Source organism: Kogia breviceps, chromosome 1 (genome assembly GCF_026419965.1).
Source record: "Kogia breviceps isolate mKogBre1 chromosome 1, mKogBre1 haplotype 1, whole genome shotgun sequence".
Lineage (NCBI taxonomy): Eukaryota > Metazoa > Chordata > Mammalia > Artiodactyla > Physeteridae > Kogia > Kogia breviceps.
This window is the reverse complement of record NC_081310.1, coordinates 50406644-50430403: the sequence shown is the minus strand read 5'-3', so window position 1 is coordinate 50430403 and position 23760 is coordinate 50406644. Positions and strand designations below refer to the sequence as shown.

The window sequence follows — 23760 nt, the reverse complement described above, 5'->3', positions numbered from 1 at the left end:
TGCTTATCTAAACATTGCATTTCGTGAACACTCTTAGGTTTGGGGGAAGCGATACTTTTAGGTAGAGTTATTCCTAATTTAGAAAGATTTGATGAAGAAGTCAGAGTAACCTAATAACAGATGTCTCTTTCTAAGTAAATTTTTAGGACTTCTGGTGTTTTTGTTTTTGTATCAATAAACCATTGAGTCAACAGCAAACCAGTCAACCCCTACTCTAATAATGAAACATTTATGTGTCATACATGGATATGAGCCTAGATAAAGTTCTGCTTTCTACATGAGACATCTCTATTTTAACTCTACATGAGACATCTCTATTTTAACTGGAAAAAATTCTACATAGGTCAGTTTTCTAAATTATATAAGTTTGGCTTCATTTAGATAAATAGCCATAACCCAAATTTGAATGAATTGACATTTTGGAAAATTTTTTTGTCCAAACTACGTTTGCATACTTTTTAATAACATGTTTATCCTCATCATATCTTTTTCTATCGTGTCCACGTGGTGAAATGTTTTTATGTCACTCATATCAGTGTTCTGCTACCTTGTTCCTTCTGTCTCTTAGGTCATTTCTCTTGGAGTTTTCTACAAATTTTTCTTCTTTCTTTCCTTGCCTTCCACCATCTTCTCCCACTTCCTTCCTTCCCTTCATCTATCACAATTATGGTGGACTCTAAAGATTCAAAGATTAAAAAGGAGGCAATTCTTACTTTATAGGAGTTACAAGTCTAGTGGAAGAGAGAGATGCAAATAAATAACCACTCTACAGTGTGATTTAAAAAACTATAGTGGATATCTATATAAAGTACAACAGCCCAACTATATTCCCATGTGCATTTTCTAATTACCTTCATTCCCTTAAACTTTCTGGATCTAATGCTAAATGTACACTTCTTATCTGAGCATTGTATTGTAATAGTATGTGGCCCTAAAATGGAAATGAGGAGTCCTGAATTTTGTTTCCCACTATGCCACTGACTTACTCAGTGAACCTAGACATAACATCTCTGAGCCACAACTCTGGCACTCTACCATCACCTGAGCTTTCTGAGCAGCCAGAATATTTTTAAAATATATTTAAATCTGAATTTGGATTAGGTAGAATTTTATTTTTTATTTCTATTTCCTTTGGCCATTAAATTGAAATTATAGTCAGTATAAAATTGTTAAATAAGTGTGTAGGATTTTACACAAAGTAAAGATGTTTCTAATGGAATTAATTAATAGTTTTCTGGTTTTGTTTTTTACTGATGAGATATTCCCTCAAGGATTTGGGGAAAGTTGAAACAGGAGTGGGAACTGGAACCGAGTCCCCCTGAAACTGAGTTCCTCTGCTAAGTTTATAACTAACCTCTCTACCCAAAACTTTACTCCCTTTATTGCTCCACACCATTTCCCCCTCAAGATTAAGGAGAATCAAAAAGTGTGTGTGTATGTGTGTATCAATAGCTAGACAGGTCATAATTTTAAAACTTTTAAAATATTATTTTATGACACATGTACATAAATTTTTCCTCTAAGTGTGAACACAAATAAGTGCAAATTTGATTAAATATCTAAAGAATGTGGTATAAAAAATGACTGATTTTTCTGACACAGTTTTGTCAGCTCACAGTATGACTTAATTTATATATAAACATGAAGGAATTCCAAGTTCTTTGGAACATTCTGTGTGCATTGGAGTTAAGTAGACTTTAAGTCAAATCCACTCGCATTGGAATCCCGGCCCTTCCATTTATGTGCAGTGTGGCTCAGGCAGCTTACTTCACTCTCTAGTCGTTTATTCTTTTTTAAACACAAAATAATAATCTCTTCCTCTGAGTGATTTTATGGGACTAAATGAATACTGTTGCACATCTCACCTAGCTCAGTGCCTGCAACTGGATGAAAGCATTCAATGCCATGTAGCCTTTATTATTGTTATTGACTATCATGTGTCCATGAAGCTGTAATTCTCAGTTTAGTAGTTCCCTTTTCTTTGGAAACTATCAGTGAGATCTGGGGAGAATTTCCCCAACTGTTGTCTCAGGGTACCAAATTGCTGCCCTGTGGACAGGCTGGCCTCAGAGGCTGTCAGGGGAAGTGAGAATCCACAAGCCTACCCTCAGCTGCTGGTTGACTGGCTATCCAAAAAAAGCAGCTTGCAAATCTCTGCATGCCCTGAAATAAATTTGGTGCAAATTCAGTTTTGCATATTTGTTAAGTCATATACCTCAGAACTTTTCACAAGGGTTTTTTTAGCTATCTAGATAGATGGTCCTCCCCTCTAGTATATGATTTAAGAGATGAAAAATGACAGTAGAAAGTGAAGCACCCTGGAACTTCACTATACCTCTGAATTCAGGACTCTCCCAGGACTCTCCCAGTCATAATTCATGCTTTTAAGGACTGCCTTGGAGGTTGAAACCATCCCGTAATGAAATCTTTTGTGGACATCATAAAGTCCTTTTGGATAGACTCTGCAACTGAACTTTTCTCTGTGGCAAATGACAAATAGGGGAGAAGAGGAATGGACACAGACCCCCATAAATATTTATTAATATGGTGATGACCACTCCCATGCATTCACTGAGCAGTCTTTTGTACAAGGCAGAAAATGCCCATGTCAGTCCAGCTGTACATAACTTTATTCTTAGCTTATCCAACAGTGCTTCCCACAGAAATTAGAGCAGCTCCATGACCAATTTTGAAGAGTTTAGTTTTTCTTCAGTGGCGGTACTTTCTAAATATAAATGCTGCCATACAGAGCGGTGGAGGAATTATAGAGAATTTACAAGTCACCAGTCATGACTGTTATGCCTCTCTCAGAATAGACAGTTGGGAAATGATTGAAGGAAACAAGAAATCGCAAAGCCACACCACGTCCTCCACTTGTATGTTTCTTATATTTAAGGATTAAGGCCCCCTACTCTGTGACATCACTTTTGCCACTACAAACAGAACCATCTGCCACCGAGCAGGGAAACCAGTCGTTCCCTAATGTGCAAAAAATACTTGGTTGAACTCCTGAAACTTATTTGGTAGATCAAAAGCTGCACTGCTGTGGAATGCAATAAACCCCATCTGTTTGAGGTATTTTCATCAATACTGCACTTCTTTGGAGAACCGAGGTCCCATTATTCTCTAAAAAATATTTTACTCCTGATAAAATTCTCTTTGGGGATCTTTATTGCCTTATTGAACCACTGGCATATTCTTTTACAAAAGACTCTTTTTCCCCCGATTTCATTCATTCTTGTACAATTATTTACGTCTCACAAAGGCCAGTGATGTTAACGGCTATATCACGGCAACTCAATGTGAAGAAGCTTCTCTACACTATTTTACCAGTGTCTTTAAATTTATGCTTTTATTAAATATGGTGGCCTCGATAGTCCTTGAATTAGACATTTCCCCAGTCACCAATTGGCATTGTTTTCCAGAAAATATACTCTCCCATGATGGTTCCCTTACTGCTCTCCAGAAAATTTTTGTATGTATTACTTCCCCGCACATACTTCCTGTCCTAAAACTAAATGCCAGATCTCCAGCTCAACCTGTTACTCCACCCGTGCTCAGGCTCCTCCACAGATGCACACACTTCGCTTGCAGCTCTCTTCCACTCTGCATCTCAGCGGAGAGAGAAATTCCTTCTGGGCCCCTTGTGAGAAGAGTTCAGATCTGTTCCCTGCCCATATCCCATCACGTCTCCCTCACAGGCTCTGACCTTGCGAGGACTCGGGCTGCCCTGGGAGTAATGAATCACCGTTTTATTTTTTTAAGCCATATGTGAGTTAAATTGTTTGATATAAATCATACTCCTGCAGCTCCAGTTTGAAACAGGAGAGCCATTTGCCTGCCGCCTGTGGCTGGCGGCTCTCTGTGTCTCTATCCAGAGTGTCCCTTTTAGAAATGACTACATTTTTGTGACTAACCTTTCCAGACCCATTTTCTTGAATGTGGACCAGTGTTTATTTTGGCTGCATCCCCACTATACAGTTTTCGCTTCCCATGCCAACCCAAGACAAAAGTCATAATTTACGAAGTAAAGGAATGGTACAGATGGAGGTCGTAACTTGGTCTGCTTACCCTGTCTCCCCAGAGCCACCCACTCTTTTCCTCTACTCATTTTTTTTTTCCCCCCACCGTCTTTGAAACCAAGGATGCAGTGTTTGTTTAAAAATGCATTGGCTGATGAAATTTTCCACTGCTTGGCACGTTGGAGGAGGGGCTGTCAGGAAAGGGCAAGCTGACATACTAAATATTTTGCCTTTCATGCTAACAGTTCACTTATTACCAATTCAAACCAATGCTTTTTGGCCAGGTTCCCATACTTCAAGTATTTCAAGTAGAAAGAAAGGGGGAAATCTCTGTCATAATTTTCTATGTTATAAATGTGTGATTTCACTTAATATAAGCAGAATCTCTGACTTGTCCATGAGCTTTGGGCACTGTATGTGTATGAATGGGATGTCAGTGAATAGCTAAGTTATTTGTTTGGATTTTGCTCTAGCATGAAAAATCTCATGATTTTAAAATAAATTTATGTTTAACATATTTCTTTTTTGTTTCTTTTTCCTTGCGGCTACATGCACAGGGGAACAACAAAGTAAGTTCTTTGTCCTACACTGCAGCTCCTCTCTCTCCAGCCCCCACTCCCCTCCCTCATATGCCTTGGCGAGAGTGGTTCTGTGCACTTTGAAATGACTGATGTCTGTGACAGTACACAAATGATAGAGGGTGTGCAAATGTCAGAGAAAACAGAGCTTGGACTACCATCATGGCTGTTCATTTTTGACCTTTTGGAAGGGAAATATTATGTTCCTCAGGGTTGGTTATTGGACAGTTCAGAGAGGTTTTTATTATAAGGAAAGAGAGCAACACTGAGAGCAAAGATTATGAAGATTTAATAATGAGGACTCTTCTGCAGAAAGGGGAAGACAGTCTGATGAAACTCAGTGCAGCTGAAGTTTTTGACCAAAAATCAAAGCTCTCATGTTAATGTGTAGTTATAAAAACCCCAAACTGGTGTCTTAAATAGCAGCATGGCTGGCTTTGCTGGTGAAACTGAGCTAGATCAGTGCTCTGGCTTTGAAGGTGCCTTAAAATGGATGGAGGAGGGTGGGGTCAACATTTGCCTTGGCTTCTGCACCCTTGATGTATTCCAGCTGGATGGAAACAGGAGGGTGTGGGGAATGGAGGGGGAGACTGAAATGTGTATGATAGATTTGTGAAACCAGGCAACGCACACAAATGGTGGAAATTATTTTAATGTTGTTATAATAGGTAAATGAGTAATTTAGTAGTTCATAGGGTGGCTAGATTGTTAAAACTTTAATTCAACTTTTCCAGAAGATTAGAACTACTTCTCACTTATATTAGGTATGTAATAGTAATGTAGTTGGGGAAGATGTTCTTAAGTTTAGCAGGGTGATTTGTTTTTCTTTTTTTTTCTGTGGAGCATTATTAGTGCTTTATCCTACCAGGTGGCCCACTTAAAATAGGTCTCATTGAATACAAGAAGAATTGAAAGGATTCTGTTATAAAGGGTCTGCCTGCATATTTAAACCAGCTGGAATTCATCAAAATTGCTATTCATAAGCCATACATATAGAATTTAAAACAAATGTGGGAAATCTTGGAGTTTAATTTGATGGAATGTGCTATTATGGAATAAGGTGATAGAGATGGTTGGTATTGAAAATGTGTCACTTTATAAATTTATATCTTGCTATAATTGCTTATGACCCAAGTAATAATATTTAATAAAGTTAAAAATAATATAAGAAAAGTACAAGATAGACATTTGTGAAGGACCAGAGGGGCAAACTCAGCCCACTAATAGTTTACTTTTTAAAACAGAGGTAACTTATGAAATCAATTAAAGATTTCTTCTACAAAGTAAAAGATAATATTTCTAACTAATATACCACTATTGGAAAAAACATTTGGACAAAATTTTAGTTCTTATACCATATAATGTATTTTCATTCTTGAATAGTAAGTATCTCTGATCCTGGTCACTTACGTTACACTGAGTCGCTATCTAGAATTGCATGTGCTGCATCTCTTAATCGTTTAAATAGCCTGAGCTATGTGAGTGCGCTAATAGCAAGCCTATACATGCTGAGGATCAGGGAATCAGCTGCTGACATTTTAGGGAAGTGTTAACCCTTAGGCCATTCAAAAAGCATTTATGATTTGCTTCTTTCACTAGTGATTCATTGATGACTTAAAAGCATTTGTAACATTCCCCAAAGAAAACTCTTCTTCATAATAGGAGTCATCCATTTGTTGTGTCTTGCTTGGTCAAGTTCTTCTGGGTAATAAAATGTTCAGTTTAACAGCATTTACTGATGATTTTTCAAATAATTATACAATGAGCAATAAAACTCAAACATTCTAAGCTGCTGCTCCTCAAGGCTACCTCTCAGATGATGCAGAAGACCTTCCAGGGTCTCCTGGCACCTGGAGCCCCTGTCTGCAGTGTAAACACTTGATACAATGCTGTGGGAGATATTTGGGTGCCAGTTAGAGTGTTGGTTGAAAAGTGCCAAAGATGCAAGCACTTAACTGTTTTGATTTTTAATTAAAGAGCAGCTGCTTTGGAGGGGCTGATTTTTATTGCCCCTATGCCTTAATTCTTAGTTGCTTATATTATGAATAAGTAATAGTTTGTGAAAAAATAGGAGGCTAATACTTTTAACATATGATCATTATATTGACCATGGACTCTGGCACAAAAGAGCCTCTTCAGATCACAAGGAGCACATCTGCATGCTATTTTCCTTTAGCTTAGAATTTCAGTATAAATGGAAAACACTGGAATACAAGCTGTGCTGTCTCCAGAGTATAGATCTGGAGTCTTCAAAAGGAGAATATGAGATTCACTTTTCCCTCTCATGCTAGAATGCTTGTCTGAGTTGTCCCCAAGGCAACATACCTGACTTGTTGCCTGCCATATACATGAGCCAGCTATAAAAGGTGACTCATTTCAGACTCACAAAGGCTAATTGTTTATTTAGTGAATGGTATTTCATTATTTATGATAACTAACCAGACCCTAAAGAAAATGAAGCCTGCTCAATTAATGTTTCTTTAGATGAGCAGGATGAATGGATTCATCTTCCTACATACATTAAGTATAGTGAACATACACACATAAACATACACACACATATATTATAAGGTGTATGGAGCAACCCTACTATTCATTTTCTCAACGACAGCTAAATTGATCTGCTTCATCCACCTTTAGATTATGCTTAGAGTGTGGGAGCTAATTTTCTAAACTCCCAGAAAGGAAAAACTTCTACAAGAGACACACAGATTTATATTATAAATGCATGATGGGGCAAAACACCAAGGGTCACTTTCTTCCTTGAACAATTATATGTATTTTATTTGTCCTTAAAAAGCAAATTTTCCTTTTGTGAGGAGATCACAGTTGCTCAGGAAAATTTTTCCTTCCAGGCCCATTACTTATTTTTCCTCTGAAAATGTTTTTCTATTGGCATAGTGATATCCTAAGTTGCTTCGGGTAGAGTCTGCCTCCTCCTTAGAGGGGTTTCCCTAGACCTTGAATTCCAAGTCAATGTCTTCCATAGTAAGACTATAATCTAGGACTCCCTGAATCAGTTTGGGGAATGTGAACAAATATAATACAGTAACAGGGAGGTTGGGGACATTTTTTGTTTGTTTGTTTGGTTGGTTGGTTGTTTAAACACAAATGTAAATCAGAATGTCATTTTCAGAACTGAGGCCTTCAGGTAAAAAGTAATCTCCATGCTTTGTCCTAGAGAGAAGACATTTAATTTCCTTCTTTAATTTGATGCCCTTGCTTGGTAGGCATGTCTAGAAATTTAATAAACATTTAGTGTTATATTTTTGTTAAAGACTTTGAGTTTCAGTTAAGTATCTTTGATATATTAGGTAAATTGAAGGTAGAAAAAGCCCTTAAAATATAAAGAATAAAATACTATAATAAAAACTCTCAAATTTCTTAATGATGTTGGTACAGAAACACAAATGAAAACTGAAAAGAACCCTAGGTTCAGAAATGAATACTTCAAAAAATTTTAAGTTATACAGAAATGCTACATTTACTTTCTTATGAATCTGTTATTACATTTAAAAGAGAAATTTACTATTACCTTACTTAATTTCAGTCTAAAAACTTTAGTTTTAAAAACTAAAAGATTCTCATATGCCCCCTAGCAAAAATATGAAGTTGACTGCCTTGATTGGAGAGAAGGAGCATTTGAAAAGGAGAAATAGAACTGAAACATGCTAAAACATGTTAAAAACATGCCATGTTAAAAATAACTAAGCTTTTACTAAGTTCCAGTTAGGTTAAATGCAGTAATTTATAGAGAGTTGAGGGCTTTGATATTTAAGAAAAGAAGAAGGAAAGAAAATCTGATTTGAACACCTGTTTTAACAACATTTAAAAACACTTTGTCTAGTAATTTTCTAACACATTCAGCAAGACAAGTGTACATTGTCAGTCTCCATTAGTGGGAAAAATAGTTATTACCTAAAGTACTGATTTGGTAATCCATTGGATTCTGGCCATCATGTGCAAAGACAGAGTGTGCCAAATCGAATGTCACCAAAATATATTACACTGAAGAACACAGACGTTAAATCCATGTTAATTTGTTTTGCCCTCTTATGCCAGATCTTTAACTCCTAAATTGGTCATATGTGAGAGAGTGTAAGTAGGCACTGAAAATCCATCATCAAACCTGGAAATATCTTATTGATGTTGTGTGTTAAAATCTTAGTAGATGAAGGAGCAGACAGTACAGTGTCAGAAGGTATAACAGCTTATGGAAAAACCCGAACGAACTTTTTGGCCAACCCAATATATTTCCTCTCTAGTATTTAAAATGACTGAAAAAACATTGTATGTAGTTTAGGTATAGTCAACTCCATTAGGGTTATTTATTTTCTTTGAATTATGTACATTCTTTCCTTGATTTTTCTAAAGAAGTTTAGTGAATGTATCTCCCTGGGATTTAAGGGGAGCCCATCTGGTTCCCTTAATTTATGCATAAACTAATAAGAATACCTACCATTAAAGTTAAAAGAAAGGATGAAAACTCACTGGCCTCAAAGTATTATTTTAGTTCTATGTGTATATAAAAATGAATTGTCTGTTTCAATCACTGCAACACCAATAAACCTTTGGTTCTTTTTTGGCAAACCAGTCTTAAAAGAGCATTGCTAATGAATGCTTAGTTTTTGAACCCCCAACTTTAATTTTAAACAGTCAGAAGAAAGGGTAGTTCAATTGAAGGCAAAAAGCTTTGATAAATGAGGTGGAATCTATATTGTGTTCCCAAATTTATGGATCTTGCCAAATAGATTCTATAAGGAAGCAAGAATTGATCTGCTGTTTAGAAAGCTCACAGTGGGTGATAGGACAGGGACCTCTGAAGGATGTTTGGGGCTTGTTTTATATTCTTATTTTCCCTATTGTATCTAAAAAGGAGTGACTTCTCTCTAATTAATGAGAAATAAGAGAATAATGATGTCTTATGTCATAGCTATTTTGACATTTTTTTCTCACAAAATTTTAGACATCTTTTTATATGCCCTATGATATTTTTCAAAGGAATTGGTTTAACACTACCCCAAAATAAAAGGAATTCTTTATGATTCTGTTTTGAAAACATGTTGTCATCAAGTATGATTTTAGAAGTTTCATTGTGATAAGTTTTATTTTGAAATTTAAGCCCTCACAGAAGCATTTTTAATCAAAAAGTAGAAATTTATTTCTTTTGTTAATTTATAGTGATGTGGTTATCACACTGTACAGTGAAATCATACAGAATCACTGTAGTTTAGAGAGTTTAAAATCCTTCTCCCTATCTTTACCAGATCAGCTGGGCAAAAAACAAAATGCAAAAAAAAAGTGATTGGTATAAGAAAAAAGGTGGATTCAAAAGATATGTATGAGTATATTTAAAATATATATAAATATTGGATATTTAATAAGCTTTAGAAGACTAGAGACACATAGCAAACTTTATTTTTTTAATTTTTCTTAATAAATGTATTTATTTGTTTTTGTCTGCCTTGGGTCTTCGTTGCTGTGCACCGGCTTTCTCTAGTTGCGGTGAGTGGGGGCTACTCTTCATTGCGATGCACGGGCTTCTCATTGCAGTGGCTTCTCTTGTTGTGGAACACGGGCTCTAGGCACACAGTCTTCAGTAGCTGTGGCTTGCGGGCTCAGCAGTTATGGCTCACAGGCTCTAGAGCGCAAGGTCAGTAGCTGTGGCACACGGGCTTAGTTGCTCCGCGGCATGTGACATCTTCCCGGACCAGGGCTCGAACCCGTGTCCCCTGCATTGGCAGGCAGATTCTTAACCACTGTGCCCCCAGGGAAGCCCTACATAGCAAACTTTAAATGTGAAAACCTGTCTACTTAGAAATGAAAAAATACAGTCCAAGAATGGATCCAAATGGAAATCAATGCTTAATTTACAGACTATTTGAAATATAATAACAATGAAAATACTATACAGAAAATATTATAAAATATACCCAATGTTATTCACAGAGAAAAAATAATAACTTTAAATAGAATTCTTATTTTAATAGAAGTAAATGAATTTAAGACGTTGGAAGGAGAGAAAAACACTAAGGAAAGAAAGAAATTAATGATTAAAGTAAAAATTAATGAATTAGAAAATAGGGGAAAAAAATACAAGCTTAAACTACATGCAAATTTAAAACTTTTGTATGGGACAAAAGATAGTAAACAATTAAAAGGCAGTTGACAAATTCATAAAATATTTGCAGTATGTATGACATACAAAGGATTAAATGCCCTCAAAATAGAATTGTTTCTATTCAGTTCATTTAAAACATAACAAAAACCAGCCAATCAATAGATGTAGTCATTTAAGACTAAAAAACAGAAAGTAAAAAGACTGAGAACTAGATGAGAAAAAGTTTCAATTTCACTAGCAACCACGAATTGTAAATTAAAATAGCTGTCCAGACATCCTTTTTAAAAAAATAATTATTTATTTATTCATTTTTGGCTGCATTGGGTCTTCATTGTGGTGCACGGGCTTCTCATTGCAGTGGCTTCTCTTGTTGCAGAACACAGGCTCTAGGCGTGTGGGCTTCAGTAGTTGTGGCACGTGGGCTCAGTAGTTGTGGCTCACAGGCTCTAGAGCTCAGGCTCAGTAGTTGTGGCACATGGGCTTAGTTGCTCCTCGGCATGTGGGATCTTCCTGGACCAGGGCTCAAACCCGTGTCCCCTTTATTGGCAGGCGGATTCTTAACCACTGCACCACCAGGGAAGCCCCAAACATCATTTTTGAGCTTCAGATCATGAGAAATGTGAAAGAATGGTCATGATAGGTGGTAATGAGGAAGTCTGTCCTTCTTATGTACTGCTACATGTGGCAGAGTATACACACGGCCTTCCTGGAGGGTGACCAGTTTGGTGACATGCATCAAATGCCTTGGTTATGTGCCAACCTTTTGACCAAGCCATTCCACTTCTAAAACTTTATTTTTATCAAATAATTTGATAGTTGTGCAAAGGTATTTGTTCAAAAATTATTTGGAAACATTTTTCATAATTACCAATGTTTAAAAGCTGTATCAATATCCATCATAGATAACTGGTTAAGTAGAGTGTGATACATCAATTAAATGCTATGAAGCAAACTTTTAAAAATAAAGATATATATTTTATATATGTATATAAAGATATAAATATATCACTTGCAATGGAAATTTTCATGATAAATTAACTGAAAAAAATCACCATGGATAACATAATCCCATTTTTGCTTTAAAATTTTGTAGAGGATGATATTTATATGTATATATATTTACACACAGAAATCCTGAGAAGATACACACCAAAATGTTAATTGTATGGGCAATTTTAAATTTTGTTCCCATGTCATTTTCTTATTTTCTTAATAACTGTCTTTTGTGCATTTTTCAAAAAAAGATTTTAAAACACACAGAAAAAATGAAAAAGAGGAAGATATTTAAATGGAGGATGGTGAGAAAGAAACAAATATAAAACGATGAAAATAGTATTCAGAAGGAGAGATATATTACATAAATGTATTAAACTTTATAGGAAAGTAAAAGATAATATAAGTAAATAGTGGAAATTAATCATCTGAGACTACAAACTTGACATAATTATATAATCTTGTTTATTATTATTTTTAAAATTAATACACAGATTTTGTCAACTCCTTTCCCGTTACCCTGCCTGTGCAAATATGTTGTTTTCCTCACTGAATTAACATATTGTTGAAGGACCCTGTTATGAGTCTCTGAGTGCCCACATTCTCCCCACACACCCCCACCCCCCCACCCCCGTTGCCTATGAGTCTCAAATAGTGTCATTGTTTCAAATGCTCAAATTCATAGTATCCAGCCTCCCCATCTTCCTGGACCAATCATTCTTCCTGAAGTTGCAGTTTTGTAACTGTCAGCACTATCACCCTCTATGACTGAGTTGTGCATAATGTACAAATAATGTATATTATCTAAGGATTATCAGCCATTCAGTGGCCTAATATCTGGCCCTTGATCTTCCGCTATTTAAAAAAATCTAACTGAGATTCAAAGATGAAAACATATAATATTAGGCTAATGAAAAGAATTCTGTAAATTTTAAATTTAAAATTTGATTCATTTGCCTTGAATCCATTCATTTATGTAACAAAATGTATAATCTGAAAATTGAAAAACAGATGACAATTGAAGTACTAGGATTAGCATTAGAGTCCCTAATAAGAAATACTCCCCTTGAGGGGAAAAATCATCCTTTTGGTTTCAGAGAGTTATGTTGACCTTTGAATATTTACTCTGTGTTGCTAGCTCCCTACCAGACACCTCCAGTTTGAACAAGAACCGAAAGGTTTAGAGGTTATAAAGTATCTGGTCCCTCTGTACCATAATTAAGCACAAAGAGACTAAGGCTAATGGTAATAAAAGCCAGTGACTTAATCTGACTCTAAAAAATAAACAAGGTAAAAAAAAAAGTTAAAATTGGAGAAAACATTTGCAACACATACGGAAGGTAAAGAATTAATATTAAAATTAAAGAGTTCTAAGAAATCAATAAGAAAAAACAGTAATAAAGATGAAAGAGAATTGGTGTTTAGAGGGAAAATGGGGAGGCTGCTGAGTCAGTGCAGAGGAGAGATGATGATGGGTTGGGTTAGGGTCACAGTAGTGGCAATAGTGAGAAGTTGTTGGATCGGGATATATTTTGGTAGTAGAGCCACACCTTTAAGAGTTACTGATGGGTTGGATTTGGAAAGTGAGAGAAAGAGTAAAATAAAAAAAGATTATTGGGGGCTTCCCTGGTGGCGCAGTGATTGAGAATCCACCTGCTGATGCAGGGGACACGGGTTCGTGCCCCGTTCCGGGAAGATCCCACGTGCCGCGGAGCGGCTGGGCCTGTGAGCCATGGCCGCTGAGCCTGCGCGTCCCGAGCCTGTGCTCTGTAACGGGAGAGGCCACAATAGTGAGAGGCCCGCGTACCACAAAACAAACAAACAAACAAAAAAAGATTATTGGATCTTGGATGATGGGTGTGTGTTAGTGCCATTTAATAAAATGTAAGATGGGGAAAGGAGAAAATGGAGTGGGTCATTTTGTTCTGACCATGTTAAATTTGGGATCCTAGTACACATTGGTGGTTAGTCAGGATAGGTTAAGTTATACTGCTGCAACAAACACTCCACAAAATCTGGTGGCTGCAAACTACAAAATTTGTTTCTTGCTCATGCTGCATGTGCATCTCAAGCTGCCTGGGACTCTGTTCCTTGTTATTCCCACTTCAGGACTCAAGCTGATAGGATTATTACTGATCACCATGGCAGAGGAAATGAGTGGAGAGTCATACACTGACTGTTAATGTTTCTATCTGAATGTGACATGTAATTTCTGTACCCTTTTCATTGTCCAAATCAAGCCACATGGCCACACCTAAATTCAAATGGACGGGAAGTACCATCTTACCAGGTATCTTGGAGGGGAGAATCAAATATTTGAATGTCTATTTAAACATCCCAATGGAGATGTCTTCTAGGCAGTTAAATATATAAATCTAAGCTCAGAGGAGAGGTCTTTAGACAGAGATTTAGAAGTTGTTAGATATTTAAAATCTTGACACCTAAGGAGAAAGAAACAAAGTATAGAAGCAAAAAGAAGAGAGCTGAGGACAGAATTATCTATTCTTTAGAAAGATAACAGAAGAAGAGAAATCAGTAAAGGAGACTGAGAAAGAACAGGTGTGTGTGTGTGTGTGTGTGTGTGTGTGTGTGTGTGTATACATACGTATGTACACATACACATTTCTGTATGTGTTTATAAGAGCATAGAAAAAGGTAGGAAATGGGTTTGGAGAAAAGTTAGGAATTATCTTTAACTTCTTTAGACATCCATATGTTAACTTGTTACAACACTCATGTATTATCTTTATAAACTTAGAAATACAATAAGATAAGAAAAAAAATTATACAGAAAGTGTATGGGGGGGAAGTTGAGGAGAGAACAGTAACTTTCAGGTAGACCAAGCAAATGAGTATGAGGCAATTTGTAGGAAGCTAGAAGAAGGCCAGGGGAGCATATGCCTGAACCCAGTTGGTTATAATAATTACTACATGGAAGCCATATACTTGCATATTAAAAATTAAGCATTCTGAATGGATGGAGCAGGTAGGCAAGTATCCCAGAACAAAACCTAAAATAAGTCACTCAGGACTCTAGTTTTTAAGAAATGATAAAGAGGACTAACATATTTTAACTTAAAACTATGTTCTTTTTCTAAAGCATTTGCATTTTGATTGCCTCAACTTGATACATGCTATTTTAGTCCAGAATTAGGAATGCATTTCCCTTAATTATTGGGATAAACAGAATCTAGTAAAAGTTCTAAATTGAAAACAGAATAGTATTTAAATAAGAATTTAGAAGATATATTCAATTATATGCCAACTAATTCAATCAGCCCTAAAATAGAAAAGGCTAGTGTTATTTGGGGATATAACACAAAATGGAACACTAAAAACCACCTTTACATAATGACAGCACACATTCTTCAGCAAAAATTATTATTATTGACCAAGTTTAATTGAAGAAAGGTTCTAATTTGGACATTTTCATTTTTCTCTTTGAAGTAATTAGCCATTATTTTCAAATTTTCTCATTTTGTGTCACATGGCTTCAAAGGAAGAATTAGTGACACTTCAAGGCATTGGGCAAAAAAAAATGACAATTTGATACAAAGAGCAAAACAGAGCTTTAAGAAAAGGATCAGCTTGTTGAAATTTTTCTATCACTGCAATTATTCCCTCAAGTAAGAAAATGGGAAAAAAAAGTACTGTTTCCACTTAGATCAGTTGTTCTCAACTAGGGGTGATTTTGCTCCCTGGGGTGCAAATGTCCCTGGGGACATTTGACAGTGTCTGGAGACATTTTTGATTGTTGGACTGGGGAGATACTTCTGAAATCTAGTGGGTGGAAGCCACATCCTATTATTTACAGGATAGCCTTCTCAATAAAGAATTATTTAGTCATACGTGTCAATAGTGTTGAAGTTGATAAACCCTGACCTAGCTTGAAATAAGTATGCAAGGACCTCTCATACCCCATTTAGCCTATGAAAATTTGGACCTCTAACCTTCATTAACTGAGTCAAATTCACCTAAAATTGGTTGAAGAACTGGAATCTGTTCAGACTACAAACTCTGGTTTGTAAGCACTTTACACTTCCCATTTTGCTTCAGCAGTATCTGCTTCATATGAAAAATATTCCTTACCCTTTGATTTGATATGTTGCCTTAGAAAGTATGACAATAACTGAAAAGATTTTCAAACTTGAGCTTGTATACCTAGACAAGTGGTATGAGGTCAAGGACTGTGAGTGTTGCAAAGAATTGCTTTCACCAACACTTTTTTGTGAACATATGTCTTTCATTAAATAAAAGAAGCCGGGACTTCCCCACTGGCTCAGTGGTTAAGAGTCTGCCTGCCAATGCAGGGGACACGGGTTCAAGCCCTGGTCCAGGAAGATCCCACATGCTGTGGAGCAACTAAGCCTGTGCACCACAACTACTGAGCCAGTGCTCTAGAACCCATGTGCCACAATTACTGAAGCCCATACTCCTAGAATCCATGCTCCACAGCAAGAGAAGCTACCGCAATAAGAAGCCCGCACACTGCAACTAGAGAAAGCCCACATGCAGCAACGAAGACCCAAAACAGCCAATAAATAAATGAATAAAATTTAAAAAACAAACAAAAAGAAAAGCCCAATTTTTATAAATTTGGGTAACTTTTATGTGCTACCACTAAAAGCCTATTTCAAAATTGGAATTCCATGAAAACAGAAAAAAAAGTCAAAATCTTTCTATATTTGAGCATTAGAACGAGACATAAAAAGAGACTCAGTACTAAGTATGGTTAAAATCGTAGTCTTTATGAAGAAAAATGTTTCTAATGTTCTAACCTAAGCTTCTTCTTCCCTTTCCATGTGGTCCAACAATCCAACTCATGGATTGTAAGCAGAAACTTTTTGGGGTAAGGTATGGAATATATTGTCTGCCAATAAAGATTCTTTTAAGTCACTTTAAGATGGTGACATCCAGACCCAAAGATAAAGCCAGTCATATAAATTTGCTCAGCCCATATAAAGGTAGAGTTTGTCAAGCATTGAAGCATAACTTTGATACTTTGATTTTCTTAAAATGTGACAAAATTACTTAAGTCAGTTATAGAAGCCAAGTTTTATGAAGGCTATTAACAATTTTACATTTCCAATTCATGTGAAGTGCTGAGAGGGTTATAGTTATAATGAATTACAGAGGGACAGAAGTATAAAGATTATAGTATTATGGATTTTTAGAATACAAATGTCACATAAGAGAGTGGCAGACATCTAAATTTCAGCTTGGGGACTTCCCTGGCGGTCCAGTGGTTAAGACTACGCGCTTCCAATGCAGGAGGACAGGTTCGATCCCTGGTCGGGGAACTAAAGTCCCACATGCCTTGTGGCATGACCAAAAAGTAAAATTAATTAATTAATTTCAGCTCGGATTCTATAAGATGACATAATGACATGGTGGTTGTGATCCAGGAATAGTTCTTTAACAAAGACAGTGTACTACAACTGCTTACTAAATAGAAAGGCCTCCCAAATCGTGAAAAAGCAGTATTTAAATTTTAAGTACTAGACAGGGAACATTGGGCAGAAATTTGGCAGAACAGCATTTAGTATATTGGTTGATTTGTGTGATATTCTTCTGTGTTACATTTATTGGTTTATTATTTGTTTATTGTCCATCTTCTTAACTGTACTTCAGACTCTATAAAGACAAGATCCCCTCTGTGGTTCTGTTAACTTATTATATCCCTAAAACTTGGGACATAATAGGTAGTGAGTAATTATTTGTGCAATGATTCAATGATTGGACATAAATGATGGAAGAAAGAATTCACACACTGTGACCTTAGACATAGAGTTTTGAGGGAAGAAGTAGGTGAAAGTGCAAAGGAGGGAAATCAGGGAAAAAGTAAGAATAGATAAGGAAAGGTAGTGACACAGACAGAAGTAGCTTCCAAAACCTCTAGCCATTAGCTTGGTCACCATGATTCATTCACCTGAAATTACTGCCATGTACATTAAAATTTTTACTTTGCCAGCCTATTTACACACCTCATTCTTCAGGGCTAGGCACAATAAAATGCTAATGAAGTAAATTACTAGGGTTTTTTTTCCAGTATATATAAGTTAATTGTGTTTTATTCCCAACTCCATCAACATATTTTGTACCCTGAGAAAGAGAACTTTTTATGTCTTAATTTTTATCAAAATGGGGATAATAGCATTACTATAAAAAGGAAAATCCTCAGAATTCTTTCATTTCTTCATCCTTTCTTTCTGTACTCCCAGGTCAGAGGGTGTTTCTCTTCTTTGACAAGGCCATCTCTTCAGCATATATTGGGGCTTTGCTTTATCAGTTATTTCCATGTCTTGGATTTTTATTCTCTCTCCTACTGACTTTTTCTTCTCTAGATAGATAGATAGATAGATGGTAGATAGATAGATAGAGAGAGAGAGAGAGAGAGAGAGAGAGATAATCTCTATCTATGCCTTTGTCTATAGATATATAGACTTTTCTTTCTTCTACATGGTTCCCCATTCAAAAACTGTATTTCTCTTTCCCTTCACCACTAGATATCTTTAAATTAGCTCATTTAATCCTCACAACAGTCCTGTTAAGGCAGTGCTTCTCAGCTGGGGGCATCTGACAATGTCTAGAGACATTTGTGACTGTCACAGCTGGGTTGGGGGGTGCTACTGGTATCTAGTGGGTAGAGGCCAGGGATGCTACTAAACATCCTATAAGGCACAGGACAGCACTCTACAACAAAGAATTATCCTGCTTAAAATGTCAATAGTACTGCTGTTGAGAATCCCTGCTGTAAAGTAAACACTATCTTCTCCATTCTAGAGATGAAGAACATGAGGCTTAGTTAAGTTTGCAAACTATCCAAAGATCACATATCTAATAAATGAAGGAGTCAGGATTTAATTCAAACCCAATTTTGAATTTAGAGTTCATGAACTTTCTGATGTACATACTCAATTTCAATATAATTTTTATTATTGCATGTAAATTTAGAGTAAACATCTTAGTGCATGATTCCTCATATTCATTTCTGATTATTTCCTTAGGGTAGACTTGTAGAAGTGGAACTGGTATCAAAGGAAATGAATAATTACAGAGTTTTTGATTACCTTCCTCAAAGCTAGAGTGATTCACATTCCTAACATCTCACCTAACCGTAACCTACAATGAGTATTACAATTTTCTTTTACCTTCATATTTAATACTTGCCAATTTGATCATCTGCCTTTCGCTTAAAAAAAAAAATCCCTTCTTCTCAAATAGTTTCCTTTAACTGCAAACCTATTGACCCTCCTGATTAGGGCCACAAAGAAGTGCAGTTTTAAAGCTCCAGTGTGAGCTGAAATCCCAGCTCTGCCACTTAATAGCGAGGTGACTTTGTGCAAGCTACTCAGAGCCTCTCTCTTCATTTGTTAAGTGGAGCTTGATGACAATCTCTACCTCACAATGACCAAGTGAGCTCATAATACTTATGACGTATGTAGAACAGTGCCAGGAATAAAGTCAATTCTCAAAAGGTGTTGGCTGTCTTCAGTCTTGTTTTTTGTACTCACATGGTTTTTTAAGCTTTGTTAAAGTGCTATGGTTCTGGACCCAGTAGTTGCACTGACTCCCAATACCATCCTCTTTCTCCAAATATCATCCCTTTTCCAAGCTTACTATTTACCAAAGGCTTACTATTGCTAACGCCCTGAAAAGCATCAATTGGGCTTCTGTTGCTGAACTACTGCTTGGCTTTTACCTTCAGAATTTGTTCATAGCCTCATCTTTGCTCCAGGGTGTTCTCATATGCCCGACTATAAACGATCTCTGTCTAGGTATTACAGATTATCCTACTCAGTAGTTCTCTGCTTTTATGTATTCTTACATGAAAGTCCTATATATTGAATAGCAGCATTTCCCAAAGTATGCTCAGCCTATTTAAAGGAGAAGGAAGTGTTTTGATGATCAAAAATGTTTTGGTTACATTGTATTCTTTGTCTCTTCTGGTGAGACAGAGTACATTAGCATTTTTTAAAATTTGAGAGTCCTGGAATAAAGAAACATGTAAATGTGTTTCATTGCAATTCTTGAACTTATCAAATAGCCTCCCCACCCCCATTTTTTTTTTTTTTTTCTTTTGCGGTAAGCGGGCCTCTCACTGTGGTGGCCTCTCCCGTTGAGGAGCACAGGCTCCGGACGCGCAGGCTCAGCGGCCATGGCTCACGGGCCCAGCCGCTCCGCGGCATGTGGGATCTTCCCGGACCGGGGCACGAACCCGTGTCCCCTGCATCGGCAGGCGGACTCTCAACCACTGCGCCACCTGGGAAGCCCCCACCCCACCCCCCCATTTTTTAAAACAACACTTGTCATCATCTTGTTTGATGGGGAACGCTGTTGCAGAGTAGGCAGCAGGACTAGGAGCAGCCTCTAACTCAGGGTTTCTCAGCATGGTCCATCTGACCTGCACCAGACACACCCAAGTTTCGTATTAAAAATGCAAACTCCTGGGCCACTCCCAAGTCTTCTGAATTTGAATATTTGAGGATGTCGCCTGGGAATATGCATTTTAAATAAGCTGCCAGGGTAAATTTGTAGCATCTAAAGTTTTAGAATTACCGCTGTAGGTACTAACAGCAGCCATAGTGCAAGGTGCAAACACTATTAATATTACCCTTCTGTCACATCGAGGAAGATTTTTACACATAGCCTTTGATTTTACTGTGAGGTATATTGATGTAATGTTAAGAGTCATGCCCTAAGCACAGGTTTACCAGAAATTCAGCTTTCTCACCACACCCCATCCCAAGTCCCCATCAGCTGTGAGCAATAGCAAATCAGTTTGCCAGTAGCTAGAAAGGCTGTGAATGGATTCTGTTCGCAGCTCTGACACTGATGGTGAGGAATTATTACTTTTCCTCTTTGTAAATGATCGTTGGCAGTCCCCAGACTGGAAGGAAGATCTAGAGAGGCCCAATACATTTCTTCATGGCGCAGGATCAGAGCCGCCACCGGGTGTGCCTGAGAGCTCAAACTAGCTCACTCTTTTCTGTATATTTGTTTGTTCAGGGAAGTCATTACCATATCTCTTTGTACTTCTGTGCTAAGAAGCTCTGAAAATTTCCAGGGAGTTTTCCAGATGAGCCAAAGTGTATAACTAGTACTTCATTTTGGTTTTAAGTCCAGAGTGAAAGTGGATCTGAACTTGACACACATAAACAGCAGAAAGTTTATTTGTACAGGTTTATAGTTTTCATTTTTTCTTTCTTTCTTTTACCTTTTGCTTATTAGAACTGTTCTGCTAAATAATATTAACTTGTTAAAAGGTATGTCCACATTTTCCCTCTTTGGTGATTTCCACACTTTGTACCCTGCCAAGTTTGCCCGTGATGTTCATTAACACTTGTTTTTCTAAATAGAAAATAAAGTTTGATTGATTTCAAAGGAGAGTTGAGAATAACCTCTGGTTGTGAAATATTTTGGTTGCTAAGTTGTTCCTTTTCAATGTGTAAAAGACTATTCCATTCTTGGTATCACTTTGGAGTCTACCTTTAACTAAATTTCCTTCCTGACTTCTGACAGTATTGAAAGTTTGCATTTGCTGCCCTTGTAAGACAAGGACAGGGTGATGCTATTCTTGAAAATGTTAACTCAAACTGTATTATCTATTTCCATCTATGTTTCCACCAATCTGTTTCTAGACATTTGCAGTGGCTTATATTGCCTTAGAACTTCACCTCTGTCAATCACTCTTGCCCTTGACCTGTTGTTAGCATTAGATTGTCATCTGCTGAGAAACGAATGGTGCCCTGGCCTGGCAGGTTATCTGCTCCATCAAAGTACTGCAGTCTAAAATAGTCTTTGCATGCTGTGCTTAGGGGTCAAAGCACCCAGAGGTACAGCAAACACTTGGTGTTCAGCCATATTTCAAGGCAATAGCTTCCTGAATCTTCCCCCTAACTTTAGGGAGCCAGTGTACTTGCCTAGACTTCCCCAGGTAACTTCCTAGTCTCCGATAGGTGAGGGCAACCTGAGAGCCAGCCTTCTTTTATACATCATTCCTGCTTGTCCTGTCTGTTGTAGTTTGATGTGATTTATTGTTTCTCTCATTTCACATCAGTTCAGTTCACTAAACCTTTATTGAGCACTTGCCAGGTGTCAAGAATACAAAAATTACTAGGTCCATGAGTTCTCTCCTTAAGGAGCTCACTATCTGACAGAAACTTACAATAGAGGGAGATAAAAGGTCTATTCAGGGTTCAGTGGTTCCTAAGGAATGCCCAGTAACCTTTGGGATGGGAGGGGAAGGCATTCTAATGGGCAACACCTAACTGTTGAGGTCAGGTGTGGCGGGACTAATGCCCTCACAGCAGGAAGGGGATCAAGTCACTGAGGATAGTGTACTTCATCCTGTGCCATCGAGAAGCTATGAAAGGTCAGAGTGGTGTTTTAGACTGTTTAGTCTAGCAGCAGTGTGAAGGATAAATTTAATGGGAGCCAGGAGACCTGTCAGGAGATTCTCATAGTAGTCAAGGAGAGAGGATGTGAGGGCCTGAGCCAAGAAGAGTTTTAAGGAATAGATGATGATGTAAATAAAAAACATGCCCCTTCCAAATCTTTGGGGTTAGATTTATTCTGGGAATTTACTATGTCATCAGAATCACATCTAGGTTGACACATTTCCTTATATTATAAGTTGTGGGTTGCCAGCCTCCTCTTCTCAGAAGAAGCACCACTCTGTCCCCATTGCTGGTCCCAACTTCTGTTTGTTTGTTCCCATCTCCCATACAGGTCCCTGCCCAACTCCCACTGGGCTTCTCTGCAGCTATGACCATTAAGGCTTATGCTGACCACTCTTGGGAGATTTTCCTAATTACAGTCTCTGACAAACACTGAGCACTAGGCATGAGTTTTACCATCTGTATGACAAAAAGTGAAAAATAAATTAGAATATATAGTATTAACCATTTCTCATTGTTCGGGGGTGGGTAGGGTTTCCTCTCACTCAGTCAATGCATTGCAACATTTCTCTAGTTAAAAATAAAAGCAAGCATGTTGTAGAAGTTGTGATCTATTGCAGTCTTGTTCTGTGCTTCATTTGTTGCCTCTCAGTAATCTGTAAAGCTGTTTGGTTTTTTTTTCCTGATATGAGCCAATTCCTTTGTTCTTTTACATTTACATTTCTTCTTCTTTGCTTCCCCTTTTCCTCTTTTGAGATCCTGAAAGAGTGGTTTCAAAGGAAATTCTTTAAGAGACCTGCAAAATGTATTTTCTACATTGAGTTAAAAAACTCCATAGCAATAAACTTGGTTTAATGTGGTCAGTTTTATCACAGATCAGGCCTGCCCAAGGCAAGGGAGCTCAGCCAGTAATTTGGGAAGCCTTTGAAGCCACATGCACATGTATACATTAACCTCCGAAACTAACCATAATTTTAATTAACATAAAATAATCTAAAGACATGCTGATTAGACACCATGTGGCTTGAACAAAGCATTCTGGGCAGGAGGTTGGGGAATAGAGAACTTTGACCATTCCTATCCCCAACAGACAGGGTTTTCTTTAATCATTTAGAAACACATTTTATTTTGTTCAACCTTGTTTTTTTCTGTGCACGATGTTCTTAGAGACCAAAAACAACAAAATTCCAAAAGCTTTTGCTAATTAAAAAGAGAGGAACTGAAACTGTTATAGATTATGTCAGTTAAACCCCACATTAGAAAAGAAAAAAGTAGAACTCCAGATCTCTTTTAAAGCAGATGATTTACACCATATTCCAGGAAATTGAAGCAGGCCGAGAATTTTTCATTCATTTCTCTTGTGTGTCATGTGGGCCACACTTCGAGCTTTTGGTTCTCCTAGGGACAAAGCAGGAAGAATTAACTCGAGCCAGTGCTGCTTTTTATGATATGTGGTTTTGAGTTTCAGAGCAGTGGAGTGCAGTGTGAATCATGGAAGCAACCAACTGAAAAATCCTCAACCCTATAACAAAAAGCAGATTTTTTTCCACATTTCTTCCAAGTTTTTATTTCACATGCAAGTCTGAGATACAAAATATTCTGTAAAACTGTAAGGAAGCCACAGTAGTTCTTGCTGTTTAGGGGTT

The 23760-nt window shown here is 37.2% G+C and overlaps 1 protein-coding gene across 5 annotated transcripts in view; it reads left to right on the top strand.

The window, feature by feature from the left end:
* DNM3 (dynamin 3) overlaps positions 1-23760 on the top strand; it is a 579215-nt gene that overhangs the window by 484844 nt on the left and 70611 nt on the right. For 2 of the 5 annotated variants that reach the window (XM_067031590.1, XM_067031576.1), the window contains one exon: positions 4580-4591. The exons of the other annotated variants lie outside the window; for them this stretch is intronic. In XM_067031590.1, the coding sequence (XP_066887691.1) occupies positions 4580-4591 (12 nt within the window). The remainder of the gene's footprint in view (positions 1-4579; positions 4592-23760) is intronic. 5 annotated transcript variants of the gene reach the window in all.